Source organism: Malaya genurostris, chromosome 3 (assembly GCF_030247185.1).
Source record: "Malaya genurostris strain Urasoe2022 chromosome 3, Malgen_1.1, whole genome shotgun sequence".
Lineage (NCBI taxonomy): Eukaryota > Metazoa > Arthropoda > Insecta > Diptera > Culicidae > Malaya > Malaya genurostris.
This window is the reverse complement of record NC_080572.1, coordinates 57,503,417-57,519,243: the sequence shown is the minus strand read 5'-3', so window position 1 is coordinate 57,519,243 and position 15,827 is coordinate 57,503,417. Positions and strand designations below refer to the sequence as shown.

Sequence of the window (15,827 nt, the reverse complement as noted above, 5' to 3'; positions counted from 1 at the left end):
TTGTAAAACGCACGGTCAAGAAGAAGTGTCAGGATGTTGTCAGTGAGATACAGTTCAAAGCAAACAGACAAGATGCAGTTCTTCTAGGAAGGAAAGTGAAGTGAATATTTTGTCTAAACTCTGTATGAATTGAGTAGCAGACTTTGTTCTTGTATTGTATTTCTAACTCTTGATGCAACGATTGTGTGGTTGGAAAAGCGCACTTTGCTTGTATGATGTGCAACAAGTTTCTTGTTTGATATGTTTCACAGCAGTAATATTTTGAGAGAAAACTGGATATGAAACTGTTTAAATGAACATATTGTACAGTCAGTTAATAAAACCGACCTGGAACATCATCCTTTCAGGTTTTCGAGTTGGTTTCACAAGCAGTAGTATGAATGATTTTCACATTTATACAAAAACACGTGGAATTACTTGTCTAACATATCCAACAAAAATAACCGTACTGTAGCAATTGTGAAACATTGCATTTTAACAAGTTTTAATTGCTACTTGGGAGACATGAGTCGATTTTAAATAGAAAGTTTGATCTGATCGATCATTTTTTGATTATAACACGCTTTAAGTTTTAAACGCTCACTTTTATTGTCTTCCTTGTAAATCTCTCAAATGATTCACTATTCACATTGTATTTGAAATTAATATGTTTTTGGCTTGTTCCTGGACGGGATTGAGCAAAGATTTCTGGGAACTTTATCTACATATTAGCATTAGCATTAGCATTAGAGACCGCCCGTGTGTTGCTACTCCGTTATTGATCTGGACCAATTGAGATTGCAAAATGATTTTTTGAAGTAACATGTTTGGGAATAACACATTGTTTCACACTGTTCAAACTGTATTGAACCATGCATGCTGATCAATACCGACGCCGGCCACGTCCGAATGCAGATCTACTTGGGAGGGAAAGGATTGTTAGTTCGATGCATGTTGCTACTAGGAACCGAGAAATCCTCTGCATTCCCACATGCATCACAGGAGAGGATACTTTGTTAGTAAATGTTTTAATAATGTTATCATGTGTTTATTGCTCTGGGTAGCCGGCTACCAAGAATGTTTTGAAGTATTATCGTTTTATGTGTTACTTTGTGCTGGCAATATAATGCACGAAACAGTCAATCTCCGAAATTGACAAAACTCCGGACAGCCGGCTGTCGAGTATGCAGTCACTCGTTTATGCATCTACCTTTCGCGTTTGTTTAGTCATGCAAAAAAACACATGCGGTTTGATAAAAAAAGGTATCATCTCACTGCTAGGTGGATTAAGCACGATTTTATAAATGAAACTACGTGATACAAAATAAACGAGCGAATAGGATTTAGACAAAAAAGATGATTCATTGCATTGAAATATTCTAAACAGTTATTATAAAATCATTTTGAATCACCAAACAAAGGTTAACAGATTTCACACGCGTCTTGATTCTTTATTATTTCCACTTTATTATTTTAATTATTTATTAAAATTATTAATTGTTAATATTAGTTGATCTGGGCAGCCGGCTACCGAGAAAAATATTAATTTACTGTTTGAAATATTAATATCAAGTGTTTTTTACTATGTATTCAATATAACGATATATGTTATCTCTGTTATTAACTTTGTAATATAAACGGATTTGCGCAATGGTTGATTTTTATCATTCATTTTATAATCCTGAAAGATAATCAATAACATGGAAGAAGAAATCATTCCTAATAAAATTTTCCTCCGAAGCTAGACGGAAATTGATAGGTTGAATAAAGAGATGATTTAGTAAAATAGAGTAATCAGAAGTAAAACATTGAAAATATCTGATAACTGAAAGGAAAAAGAAACTCCTGCAATTGTCGCCTTTTACGACATGGAAGCAGGAACCCAGTGGATCTGTTCTTGGCTCATTTTTTTCCGCCGGATTCCACACGGCATCTAGGCTGGTACTGTCCGGAGAGAGCTAATAGGTACAATCAATCTCCTAGTGGACCCCAGCCCCTAACTTTATCTACATATCTATATTAACTTGCCATGAATACATTTGCTTTGACTCTTTCGCAGATAGGTTTTTGTAAATGGGGAAGTCCTCTATTTTAGATATAGAGCCTGCCTGCTGACCATTTAGAGTGGGTGGTAGGGATCAGTTAGGAAATCACTGATCTATAAGTTTGCAATTATGGGACTTGGCCAGTTCTTTAGCACGGTGTTCTGTTTGAGTGACCAATTTGGTTACCTAATGGCACGGCAAACTGAATTGCGTGTGATTGAACTAATGACATTTTATATGAATGTCGTCGCCAAAGTTCCTCTGGATGTTTTGAGTACATGATATACGACCTTTCTATGAAAATTTAACACATTAGTCAGCTTGGCTGCGATCTTCGATGGATTTTCATGGTGATCGTGCATACATTTTATTTCTACAATCCTCTTGAAAGGAGACTGCCATCAAACCATGAATGTCATCTCATCCAAGTCAGTCGATAAAACAAAACCGCTTACGTTAGGGACAGAAGAAACCAAGTACAGTATTGTGTAGTGAACAATAGAACAATCTCGAAATGAGTGAACCAAACGAACAAAAGCTACCGCCGATACGAAAGAACACAATTATTGTTGACTTCAGGCAGTGTAAAATTTGACCTTCGATACGAGAACTTGAAGGTTTGCTTAAGGAGCAAATGCATCTTGACATTAAACGTGTGCATTTACTTCAATGCAATAAGACAAATAATTTTGTTTACATCCAGTTCTATAAAGAGTTGGATGCAATTCAATTCGCAAAAGACAATAATAATGTGCATTATGTGGAGCACAAGAACATTTAGTACAACATTCCAGTATATATGGAAGACAGTGCTATAGAAGTGCGTGTGCATGATTTTTCCTCAAGCGTCATTGATCCTTATATTCGTAAAACTATGTTCTACTATGATTCTCTCTATCGGAAAAGAAAAGTGGAAGAACTTTTTCCCCGGTATTCTAAATGGCGTACGTTACGCATGCGCTTGACGAGGCCTATACCTTCTTATGCGACTTTCGGTCAGGATACAAGAATCCCGTGCAAATCACTTGTTACCTATGACAATCAGATGGCCACATGACAATATTGCCAAAAAGCTGTTCACTACGGTAAGCCATGTGATAAACTGGACAAGGAGACAACTACACCAAAGGACACCGGTGCTTCCTTCACACCAACCCTAACCAACCCCAGTACACCTGTAATAGCCACCAACAACAATGAAGCATCCCCTTCAACGAAACCATCAGTTTCCCCTACAGAACAAAGTACACTAGCTGCAGTTAACAACTTACCTTCCAATCAACCAGCAACTGCAACAAATGTACAACAAAGCGCATCTACAGCAACTCTCAACGAGCCCAAGACTACGATCAACAAGGGAAACGAAAAGAAAACGGAAATCACGCACAACACCGACGATGAAGCAATAGATGATGAGATAAGCCACGGACAAAGTGACCCTCGATCCTCGTTAGATAGAAATGGAAGCTCATCTCCCCCTAAAAAAAGGTCACAACGAGATCCAATAGCAAAAAATATAAATAAAATGTGAACCAATCGGCCACGTAAAGCTTATACGCGAGAAGGCCTGAATGTATAAAAAAAAACAAAGAACCGAAAACAAATTGATATTAGTAAGATCAAAAAGCTTTTTATTCGAATTGAAGTTTGTCAAAATTTGATTGTGATGTCATCTCAGAAAAATGATTGCTTAGTTTTTGGGTACAAAAAACAAACATATATGCACATAGGAATATTTTGTGATCTCGGTGAACTGATATGAATGGTGTATGACACATGACCTACCTGGTCTCAGTTCATATCGCAACTGTATGGTGATTGTATAGCGTTCGTATGTGAGACGACAAAACGCATTTGATATCCTGAAATATAATTACTCAGCATCGTATGATACCTAACGACGAAAATACAATCATTGTAGGCTTTTAATATTTTTTTTATTAATACAAGCACATAAAAAAACAGTTGTACGATTTGTGACAGAATAAATAAACATGTTTTGTGCGTGTGACATTTTCCTTTGTTTCATTGACGAGGTTGATTTTGGTCCAAGGCATGCTGCCGGATTGCCTCGTACGATGGCTGCGACTGTGAAAAGGTATAACAAGTGTGGCAACGGTTAGTTCGAGATCTTTCACTTTATAAGTGGTACTTCGCACACTAAATACTAAACCATATCAGTTAGAAACTAACCAAAAGTTCACGTTCGCAGGATAGCAGGATAACACTACTTATGTCATAGCTTAGAAGTAGTACATGCAAGCTTGTTGGGAGTATGATTACTCCTTCAACTAGAAACAGATTTGATTTTTCAAAGCACGGAGTTAGTAAGGTAATATCAAATAACACGCATGTTAGTGTATGAAAGAGAAAATATCGTTTCAATTAGATGAAATTAAAAAAAGAGCTAGCAGAAAATAGATCAACCAATATTGATACTCTCTATCATGCAGTTTAGGGGACTGTCAAACTAACACAAAATTGGCAGGGTCGACGACAAGCAAAATTATAAAAACAATCTACACTACGAAAAACTAAAAGATAACCCAAAACGCAGCTGCCCAATCAACGACTAACCTCCCAGTGGCTATCATTCCATGAGGGGAACATTCGTTTGAAACTGCGGGGCTCTTCACCCTGTTTCAAAATTATGATCGGAACGGTTTCCTCATTGCGCTCCGACGGATCGGTTCGAATGTATTGTTTTGCCATGTCAATTGATTTGGTGCGTTCCTCTTCGGTAGCTCCGTTACCGATCCAAACGTAGATTTCATCACCACCGTCCAGAACCATTACATCGTCCACGTTGAGGTCCTAAACAAAAACGGTTCAAATGTTACTTAAGGCATAGATTGTCATGTAGATAATTTACATCTTGTTCAAAATGGGGGACCTCTTCCACTCGAAGTCGCTTGTTGAACAATATTCTACAGTGGAACAAACGTGGATTCAGGAATGGTGCTCCCGTTGGATCGAGCTCACGATCGTAGTCTCCTTTTCCACCGAGAGCTGCCCAAAATTCATCCGGCTCGGAACCTTCGGAGATCAACTGTGGCGAAACCTGTGGTGAGATGATCCAAACAATTTTAGCAGCCATTTCCTTTTCCTGTTCGGAAGCACCAACGCCATGCCAAATGTAGGTTGCAGAAGGAGTTTCCAATATGAAAACATCATCAGAAGCTAATGAGCTAGCGACCTCCGGAAGTTGATCGGCACGGACATCGTCGGAGCAAGTCCCTCTGATTCGGAACAGACGTGTGCCGTCAACGTCGTATGAATCATGATCGTGGATGTTTCTAAATCCGGAGGCATGTCCTCCGGTGAAGTTAATAAGTTTTCCTTTGAAAATCTTCAAGAAGTGACGCGGTTCGTTCCCCTGAGTTACACGAACCTGAATTGCTTTTCCATTCAGCTCGTTATCCAAACGGACCGTATGCATAGCTGCAGCCGCTTTTTCGTCGGTTGTTGATTCCTTACCTTGCCAGTAATATAGGATGAATCCATGACCGCCGCGTTTGTTGCGGTATTCGTATTTGATCACATACGAATCGCCTCCGAAGAACATTCCATATGTTTGTGGTTCGAGTGGAACTAGCTCGAAATTTTCTACCCGCCAAATTTCCGCTTCGCCTTGTCCGTTATCCGGCATAAAACCAAGAGCTCGACCGCCGTTCTTTTTGAACATATGTAAGATTTCTGGATCGAACTCTCGTTCTTCGCCGCCTGCATCGGAACTGTCGTCATCCATTGCGGCTTTAATAAGGTGACTATGATCAAGTCCTTTATCTTGCCAGCTGGCAAAGTACTGTTTAAAATCGGTCTTCTCGCCATTCTCAATCACGCGATGAACTTGGGTAGTAACGGGGTAACCTTTGCTGGTGATGAATTCCTGAGCTTTCACCATAGATTGTCCTCGTTCCTGAGCCGTTGCTCCTTTGCCAACCCAAACGAATATTCCCGATGCTCCCGTGTCCAGAATGAAGCAGTCCTGCTAAGAAAGAAGGGTTAATTCTTTGGTGCTAGGAAACAGATTTAAGATTAAAAGAAACTTACATCAGAGTCTAGCATACTCTGTTTAAGAGGCCGTTCTCCAACGGGAGTAATCTCCAGACTACCAGCAGCATCAGAAACCTTGTATAAGGCGATTGATTTAGATGCAGTTTCTTCGTATTCATCGTCGCATTCCGATTCTTCCGCCACTTCATCCGGTGACCCTTCGCCGAGCACATCAAAAAATTCCTGTTGATCTGCGTGGCTCGCAAATTCATCTAGAATTGAAAAGAATATAAGCCTACAGTTAAATGTAACTAATTTACGCCTATCTCACCAAGTATATGAACATTGGCTCGACCCGCATGATCTTGGTCTCGGATCTGGCAGGCAGCGCTAATTGCCTTCATTTTCTCCACCCGCTTAGACCTTGGTCCCACATAAACGTAAATATCGTAGCCCCCGTCCAAGATAAAGCAATCACCGGTGTTCATGGATGCAATTCCAACCGGCACCTGCCGTACTCGTACATTTTTGGAACCCTTGACGTGGAATAGGCGTTTTTCTCCGGCGGCATTGGTTTCGACCTCGTTGAATCCACTTTTTACACCACCTTCGGCATATCGGACTCCTCCTGGGAAATAGCTTAGAAACAGACTGGATTCGTGATCCTGAACTTCCCTGTGCTGAACCGGGGCTCCATTGTGACGATCGTCCAGTTGTACGGTAAGAAATGCTGCCGAGCCGGCCTCATCCTGACTAGTTTCCGCGCCCAACCAAAAATGTATGTCCCACGAGAACACTTTACCCTTTGTCACTTTGGTCTGAAACGATATAAAACGGGATCAATTGTGAATAAGATGTATTTGGATGATTTGTCTTACTTTCAGTACGATGTAGGAATCTCCGACGTAAAATTTTCCGTGCGTGTTTTTCGGCACCGGCACTGGCTCGAAATTCTGGAAATAGATGACAAATGGCCGTTACTCATATGTCGCCGGTTTACTCAACATGTGTTTTTCATTTGAGACGCTTAAACAGGTTTCTACATCGGCACACAGCAAGCGTTGATTCGGTCACTGGGGAAACGACGCGATTCTACACGGTCAACACAGCACAATGCGTTAAGTCTGAGAAGGCAAATTTTTTTTCTGTATGAATAAAACGACGAATTTTGGAAGATGTGTATAATTGAAAAAAAAATGAGAAATACGAGATTTATTGTGCTTGAGGTGCCGTGAAATACGAACAAAGCCGTCTTCAGCGGATGCAGGTTTGACTTTCAAGGTCGCATTAAAGACAGTCCGAAAATACGAACAGTTGTGTTTCCGTTTATCTATCTTAATTTCAAGTATTCACTCCATCGAAAGCACTGTTCTCATTTGAAGTGTTATTTCATTCAATTTGATAACAGTACTTTTATCTTATCAAACGTCGTACGTTTCAAACGGTTAGTACTTATTTGCCCGAAAAGATGCTTTTAATTGATAGGAGTTGAATTTGGAATAAAGGGTAATTGTAATTACATTTTCTACTAAGTCGAGATACATTTTGTTATCTATTTCCAAATCTTCGGTCTTCAGATACTTTATTATAACAAAATACACTTGAAAAAATATAGTGGTAAATCCTATATGAGTAATATGGAATATATAACTGTATAACTACTGTATAGCGAATATCTAAATCGAATGAATCGGTTATCATTCTTTGATTTATTGAAATTTAGTGACTTCACTATACCTAATAGATTCTAATAGATTGGATTGATATACAGGAACTGAGTTGAATGTAGACTTCATCAAATAATTCTGAGACCAGTTTAGAAGATTTCGTACCTTTTTTGCGTCGTTACTCATATGACGAATAATATAAGATGAAAATGAAATTTATGGCAACTGACCGTCAGCATATCCCTACTAATTCATTTGATTTTTGCTGCCATTTTCAAGTGAATAATCATACCTAGTAATTTGAAGTTTTGCTTACTCAGATTCAAGTGCCAAGTAGTCTAGCTGCTTCATTGTCTTCGCTCTTGGTAGTAAGCAAGTTCGAATGAATAGAATTACAAAATGAGTAAATTATTAAAAATGTAAACTGAAGGAGAAAACAATTAATTTATGTGTAATTGATATTTCAGATATTTTGTTACTTCGAAAGATCAACTGACGATGGTTGAACTGTGCCTCGATTGGAAGAGAAACGAGTGATGAACTGAATGCTACCCGTTCTGGCCGTCAGCAAACGTTTTCAGAGTGTGAAGTTTACTGCAGTAGACAGATCGTCAATGTGCTACACATTCAGTTTCAATTGAATTGAATGAAGCTTTACTCCACTGGTCTAGTTCAATATTCGGATTTGAATCTAAGTTGGTTAAAATCGTTATGGAAGATTATGTGTCTGGTCTAATCAATGGTTCTTGGGCTTAGGACATTCTCAAACTAGATCCATTTTCCATTGACAGCAATAATCCAATACAAAATGACTTCAATTACAACAAACATAGAATGTGACAGTTCTTCGAAGGCACAATTTCAAATTTAAGTAGTAGTTCAGTTTTAATAGATCTAACAAGTTATGCAAATTGCTGTCCAATTTGAAGGAATACTCAACATTTTTACATTGCCTCTTGAAACTCTTATCTTAATATTGCTGCTTCCATCTTTCATCAAACTGTATATCCGGAGTTGAAAATAAAATTCAAATAAAAATCAATATAATTTCATTGCATCATAAGACCTTTTATTGAAATTTAGATTTATGAAAATCGGTTAAGTTATCTATGAGTTACTTTAATGCACTTTTCTTTCATTTTTCGTATATTTTACCTAAAATTCAGCACCAAGCTATGGGATCATTTCATTTGGATCTAAGTTCATGCTAATCAGTTCAGTGGTGTATAAATAAATAGAGTGCACTTTTTTCATGTATTTTTCATATTTCACCCTGTTATTCTTGATCCAAATCCAGATAATATCTAATAGCAGGGTATGTGTCTCTCAAACCTTTGATTTGAATTTAAGTCTGTGAGAATCGGTTTAGCGATTTCTGAAAAAATCGAGTGCACTATTTTGCCTTTCTCATATGGAAAGGTTATGCAATCACTGTGAAAACCGATTTTTGAACCGAGTGTGTGTGTATGTGTGTAATATATTTTTGCACTCAATTTTCTCGGAAATGGCTCAATCGATTTTCATAAACTTAAATTTAAATGAAAGGTCTTGTAACCACAATGTTCCTGAATTTTATTCGAATCGGACTTCCGGTTTCGAAAATACAGGGTGATGGGTGCAAAAAAATGAAAATTAGTGCACTTACTTATTACTTATTTAAGTTTTTGAAAATCGGTTGACCGGTCTTTGAGAGAATCCAATATTTTTTTCATATATGACAAATTTTACCTTTTTACTCCGGAACCGAAAGACGAATACAAAGGAAAAATAATAGTTGGCTAGGAGAGTCCAAGAATTTTGTTTTGAATCTAAGCTTATGAATATCGGTTAAGTGTTTTTTGGTAAAATTAGGCGTATTTTTAATTTTTTGCACATTTTACTTAGTTATTCCGGAACTGATAGTCGAATTCGGATAAAGTCTTTTAGTAGGCTAAGTAACTTAAAAAATTCTGATTTGAATCGCTGGCGAACGGTCGCAACTAGGTTGAAGCCGGGTATAACCGGATATGAACGAAATAAATTAAAACTTATGATTTAAATCGAAGTTTGTGAAAATCAGTTCTGCAGTCTCTGAGAAAATTAAGTGTAGTTTGTTTGTTGCATATAGTATTCCGTTACTTCGGAACTGGAAATCGGATCCGGATAATCCAAAAGTAGGCTATAGGACTATAGGACTGAAGTAGGCTATAGGACAATGAATCTGAGCTTTAGGAAATCTTACTCCTTTACTCCGATTCGGGAGATGGAAATCAAACCGAGGTATTCTGTTGTTTCACCAATCACGGCGAACGAGGACGGGATATGATCCGATTAAATTGTGTAGTACTGAATGTTGGCTACAGCTACATGAAATTATCAACGGGCGAACTAGATTAGCCATGTACGACTTGCTGTTGCATCGTGTTTCTTCAGAGACGTGGTTATCACGGATCTCCGGTGTAGCTCAATGACAGAGCAGTTCAATGGATTGAATAAGTCTCGTAAGTTCGTATATGTCTTCGTGAAGAACAAGTAAAAATGAAAAAAAAAATATTTGAAGCGAAATAGGTTTCTACACTTGACGCGATATATTCACCTAGCGTTTTATTGGCTAATTTTGTAGGTGTTGAGGACTTCTTACGTTTTTTGTCCGAAAAAATCTTGGATTTTCCGAGTCCCAGATGCAAAAATTTTTTGCTTTTTGACGTAGCCTCGGTGGAAATGAGTCTCATCAGTCCAGATGATATTTCGATGAAATTCTTGATCATTTTCATGCATTTCAAGGATCTAATCAGCACAGAATCGACGTTGTTGATCATCGGTTGACTGTAGTTCTTATGTTTACTGAACTTTATAATCCTTAAGAACCAAGTCTTTATGCAAAATACATCGAGGAAGGGACAAAGCTGGGTTTTCATGGTGCAGTGTCTACTTGTCAAATGTAAGAAAATTACAGGTTCAAAAGTAACATCTGCCGAAAAGGCGGTCTCTTCAAAATAACACTTCTTATTGAATAACCCTTTATATTTAAAGTTAGGTGCCTAGTTATAGCCGTCTGCGTTAGTAGAATAATTAAGAAAAATCTTAAAATACGTAAAATATTTTACCTTGAAATCCAATTGCTGAAGTGTATTAGTACGGTTGTATACAAAAGTCGGTTGAGAGCAACTTTAACTTATTTATAAGAACATTTTGCGCAAAAAATGGACACAAACTTTATAAAGCTAAAAAAGATTAAAAGCTTATTTTTTACTAGAACCCGACAAAACACTTTGCATGCAAATACTCGATAAACACATTTGTTTTGGAAGAACCGGTAAGGTTTTTATCCGGTTTTTGCATTTAACTTTTTTACCGGTTCTTTCTAAAAAGGTTTTTGAACGATTTTTGCATTGCAAAGTCTGTGTCCGGTATTCGCACTCAATGTTCAAATCCGCTTTCTTAAAGAGGGGTTTCAAGCTAAGTTGCACTTATCGAATCTCTGCTGAAAAAACTGAATTTAGCTCTTATGTACCAAAACTTTTTTTTTACTTGTTGATGTCATATAAGTCGTCTATAACATTCCTTGCATTATTGTTTTATAAGCATTTTTCATCCCATACTTAAAGAATTCGACGAATGATGCAACAAAATACGTCTGATGAGCAAGAATAACTGTTTGTGCCAAAATAATCTTTTGATTCTTGTTTTTAGTGTTTTGAATTGAAAAAAATGTTAATTGTATATATAAAGCTGAAGAACGTAATCTAAATACGCGTCGATTGCTTTCCATATACAAGAGATTGAAGGTAATGTTTGTATCCATTTAATGCAAACATTGCATATAGTCGGGGTTGGCCAAGGGAACGGTGACCTCGGAATACGATTACGCCCTCTATACGATACGGCCATAGTAATTCGATTGAGCTTACACATACTCGAGTCCAGGACTTAAGTTATTTGCTCGAAACACATGCGCTTTGCGAGATATCAGAATATTAATTTATATAATCTCGAAACTGAGTATTTGAATCACTGGGACATTATTTAGATTTTGCATTGCCAATCGAATCCGGAATTTAAGTTTAACCGGGCTCGTGAATCGGTTTTAAGTGTGAGCATATGGTTATCTTGATTACAAAAAAATTCAACCCCGAAAATTCCCTCTTTTCGTTACAAATTCTTCGACCTTTCGACCATCGAATAGTTCAGTTAATGCCATGAGCTACCACTGTACGTCATGTTGTACTCGTTGATTGGTTCCCGTTTACTTTAATCAGCTGATAATAGCCCAACAACTGGTTAAGCTATTTAGGCACTGATTTTTACGTAGTAACTTTTTAGCGGCATGAACAACGGATCATTACGTAATCCGCAAACTTTTATATTTTAACAATTACCATAGATCGTTGTGGTAACCCCCGAGTACAATCTTAGCTTATCAGTCTACATGAAGTACCCTTTTTGTACCGGCAGAAACTGATATCATTATTCACCTACGTTTGCTATTTATTTCACAAGTAACATTTTTGATATTGATTTTCGTAAAAAAAAGCCATAGTGCACCGATTTAGTGATGATGTAAATATTGCCAACTGGCGTATGTCGCCGGTACGACGGAGACCACCCGAAAAGGGTGGGAAACTGATGAAAACATTTCGGTGTCTGCCACCACGCCTGGAAGCGGTCGACGATGGCCTTGATGTCGGATGGCAATCGATTTTTTTTTTGATGCGCCTTCTGCTGATTGAAGCTGCTCCGAGTGAAAAATTTCCACATTTTTCGAATGTGTCCATCAGTAGAAGAAACCAGATATAAACACGATGCAAAAAGTCGGTAATATTATAAACAAATTATCTGACACTGGTACGACGCTACCATACATTACCGAAACAAACAGTTTCCTTGAAACTGTGGCTAATTTAAACTTTGTTTGCATATTGTACCGCTCCGGTGGGCGGAGGTAAACAGTAAGAGCTCACCTCGATTCTCCACACCTCGAGTCCTTCACTAGTACCGGCATTATCGAACGCTGGATGCATGACTCACGTGCGGTCTTATCAGTACACTTATTAACTTCAAACTTGGACACGTGAAAGTTCCAAAAACGAGTGACAACGAATTAATTTTCAAGCCACAGTTACCGTTGGTTTGCTAGTTGTTCTTTTACCGCGCGACAGAAGCAGTTTCTTCCGATTTCCGATCTGTGCTCTTAGTACCGGTGTCACATGAAGTGTTGCGGTTCACTCGATTACTGCTGCACTACTAAGTCGTGCGGGGTCTGCGTACCGGCATTTGTATGGTGCTAAGATAGATGCTGGCGGTAAACGGAGGCACCCCCGGCTTCAATAAACAGAGAGCAAATGGTTTGAGGTTCATTCAGTTGGAGCGTAAAGCTAGACACTAGAGCTGAGAAGCTTCTCTGTCGCGTGATATCTTGCGAGTTTCGATATAGCTCCGAGGTACATAAGGGGTTGTCTTTAAATGACGTCACTCAATTGATATCAACAATTACAAAACATTTACTATAGCATCTGATTTATTATAGTTCAAATCGATGCTCACAGGGGCGATTCGAGTCATCATTCGTGGATGCATCATTCTTGCGCTTAACGACGTGAGAATATATTTATGAATTGAATGTAGCTGCGTAAAAATCCAGCTTAGTGGTTTATCCACACCAGGGCACTAGGGGTTCCCTTGTGTTGTTTGCGCGTAAATCCCCGCTGAATTTGAACGAGGCAGTTTTGATCTGCTGGTTTTGCTTTATCTTTTTCACAGCGAGTGTCTACGAATTTCGATAAATATAGGGATAGAACCCTAATCTACCCGTTAGCTGGAGGCATCTCGTGACATTTTGAAATTTGCAAAAATTTCGAATTCAAGTGAGCTATTTATTACCAATTTTGATTTATAGGATCGCAAAAAGTCTCTTATCTCACTGATTGTAGTCGGTTGGACATTTTTATGACATTGTAATTAGATCGGACGGGAAAGATTTCCGCGTGAGTCAGTTCGGTCTATTTTACAATACCGTTCTAATAGCGTTGCTAATTGTTTGTTCGGATGACTGTTTTGTTCAGCAGCGTAATTATAAAAACAGAATAACTTTGCAACGAGCTTAGAACGGTTTTAAATTGTTTGAGTTATGTTTCCGTTTCGATGGGTTCACCTTGATAGTTTTGTCAGCGACATTTTCGAGAAGAAGACGAAAGCTGAGTTATGACAGCATTGTATAACTTTAAATTTTGGCTATTCAATTCCTAAGCAATACTCGCTTACCGAATATAGTTCGTCATCCACAGAGATGGAGAAAAAAAAAATCATTTTAATGTTCATGAAAAGCACAATAGAACTATGCAATGTTCACATAATTATTATTTGGATTCTCTATCATTTGTATTCGTTTCTTCAGGATGCAGCATTTCTGTTCAACACCAGGGCCGTCGAGAGAAAATTCAGGCCTAGGGGGACTGCAATAATAGTTCCTTCAAAATTGTGGGCATAAGAATATCGTTGGTAGGAGATTTGTGAATACTACTCAGGAAACTTGGTGTACGAAATGAACTTCCCTCGTGAGGGAAATAAAATAAGTGCCCTGCCAGTCGTTGCCATCCAGAGTAGACGCAGCCACTGCGTCATTGCCTGCAGCTCCGAAAACCATTGGACAGAACCTCCGATTCTTGACATGTATGTTTATTAGGTTGGGGCAAAATTTTGATTTCAGAAATGCCTGGGAGAAACATAAAACACGATTTTTTATACTGTTACATACATTTGTTTCTAAGTACCCAAAAGACTGTGTACAGCATGACATTTTGCCTCGGACCGATTTTAGCACGGTTCGTTTTTGGCAACATAATCGTTCGAATATGCCATATGTAAACCAGATGATGGCAGCATTTTCAAATTGAAAGCAATTCCATAATTATATTGATTTAAACTACTTACAGCAATAAATGCTGGAAGAACATAACACGAATATACCATTCGAATCAGTTCGTCGAGATCAGCAAACACGTGTGTGACCAATAATTTCACTCAATTTTTTTTCGGAGATGACTCAACCGTTGTCTACAAACTCAGATTCATATGAAAAGTTGTATACTCCCAAACAAGGTTCCTGAATTACGTTTGGATCCGACCTCTGGTTCCGGAACTACAGGATGATATGTGAAACGAAACTAAAACTACGTAACTCCTTTTTCTCGTAAATGGCTGAACCGATCTAAGATTGAAAAGAAATCTATGAATCATCTAAGATTCAAATGAAAAGTTTTAAGATTCTATAAAACATCTTGTTTTTCAGTCAGCTCCAACTTCCGGTTTCGGAGATACAGGGTGATTAGTATAAAAATGTCTATTTCACATAAATTAATCAGGTTTATCGGGTTAGCAGATTTGGATAGTCGATAAACAAATAAACTTCGTCTCGGAAGGCACCCAAAAATTTAATTCGCACTACGATTTCTCAAAGATGTCTACATTTATTTTACAACATTTTGAAACAAATGTATACTATACAGCTACTCAGGTGAATTTGTCTGACTTCGGCTACACCGAATTTCGAATTCCGGTTCCAGTATCGAATCGTTTCTCAAAGCTCAATCGTTTTCTCAAAAAAAAAAAGGAAAATCGAATTTCAGAAACAAAAGTTCAATTTAAAATAAATCCAATTTTATCCCATTCTGACTTCCGATTCTGGAATTGTAGGATGATGAATTTATTCGTCATATGGCCATACGAATCGGTTTGGGTTATGCGGCTCTGGAAGTACCTTAAATTAGCATTAGCATTAGCATTAGAGACCGCCCGTGTGTTGCTACTCCGTTATTGATCTGGACCAATTGAGATTGCAAAATGATTTTTTGAAGTAACATGTTTGGGAATAACACATTGTTTCACACTGTGCAAACTGTATTGAACCATGCATGCTGATCAATACCGACGCCGGCCACGTCCGAATGCAGATCTACTTGGGAGGGAAAGGATTGTTAGTTCGATGCATGTTGCTACTAAGAACCGAGGAATCCTCTGCATTCCCACATGCATCACAGGAGAGGATACTTTGTTAGTAAATGTTTTAATAATGTTATCATGTGTTTATTGCTCTGGGTAGCCGGCTACCAAGAATGTTTTAAAGTATTATCGTTTTATGTGTTACTTTGTGCTGGCAATATAA

The 15,827-nt window shown here is 38.0% G+C and overlaps 1 protein-coding gene across 2 annotated transcripts; it reads right to left on the bottom strand.

The window, feature by feature from the left end:
- Positions 1–3,939: 3,939 nt before the first annotated feature.
- On the bottom strand, positions 3,940–13,001 carry LOC131434732 (gelsolin, cytoplasmic-like). 2 transcript variants are annotated; one of them, XM_058601791.1, is made up of 7 exons: positions 12,628–13,001; positions 6,899–6,973; positions 6,352–6,838; positions 6,078–6,292; positions 4,897–6,015; positions 4,602–4,838; positions 3,940–4,112 (listed from the first exon to the last, which is right to left on the bottom strand). In XM_058601791.1, the coding sequence occupies exons 1-7, from the start codon at positions 12,685–12,687 to the stop codon at positions 4,050–4,052; spliced, it is 2,256 nt and encodes a 751-aa protein (XP_058457774.1). In that variant the 5' UTR covers positions 12,688–13,001; the 3' UTR covers positions 3,940–4,049. The 2 variants fall into 2 exon arrangements, with proteins under 2 accessions (XP_058457774.1, XP_058457775.1); XM_058601792.1 differs by having other exon boundaries at positions 4,897–6,012; positions 12,628–12,999.
- Positions 13,002–15,827: the final 2,826 nt, after the last annotated feature.

Coding starts and splice junctions, on each gene's coding strand:
- LOC131434732 (XM_058601791.1), bottom strand. CDS start 12,687: ATGCATCCAGCGTTCGATAATGCCGGTACTAGTGAAGGACTCGAGGTG. Junction 6,839..6,898: donor ATTCCTACATCGTACTGAAA/GTAAGACAAATC, acceptor ATATCGTTTCAG/ACCAAAGTGACAAAGGGTAA. Junction 4,839..4,896: donor TCCCCCATTTTGAACAAGAT/GTAAATTATCTA, acceptor GTTTTTGTTTAG/GACCTCAACGTGGACGATGT.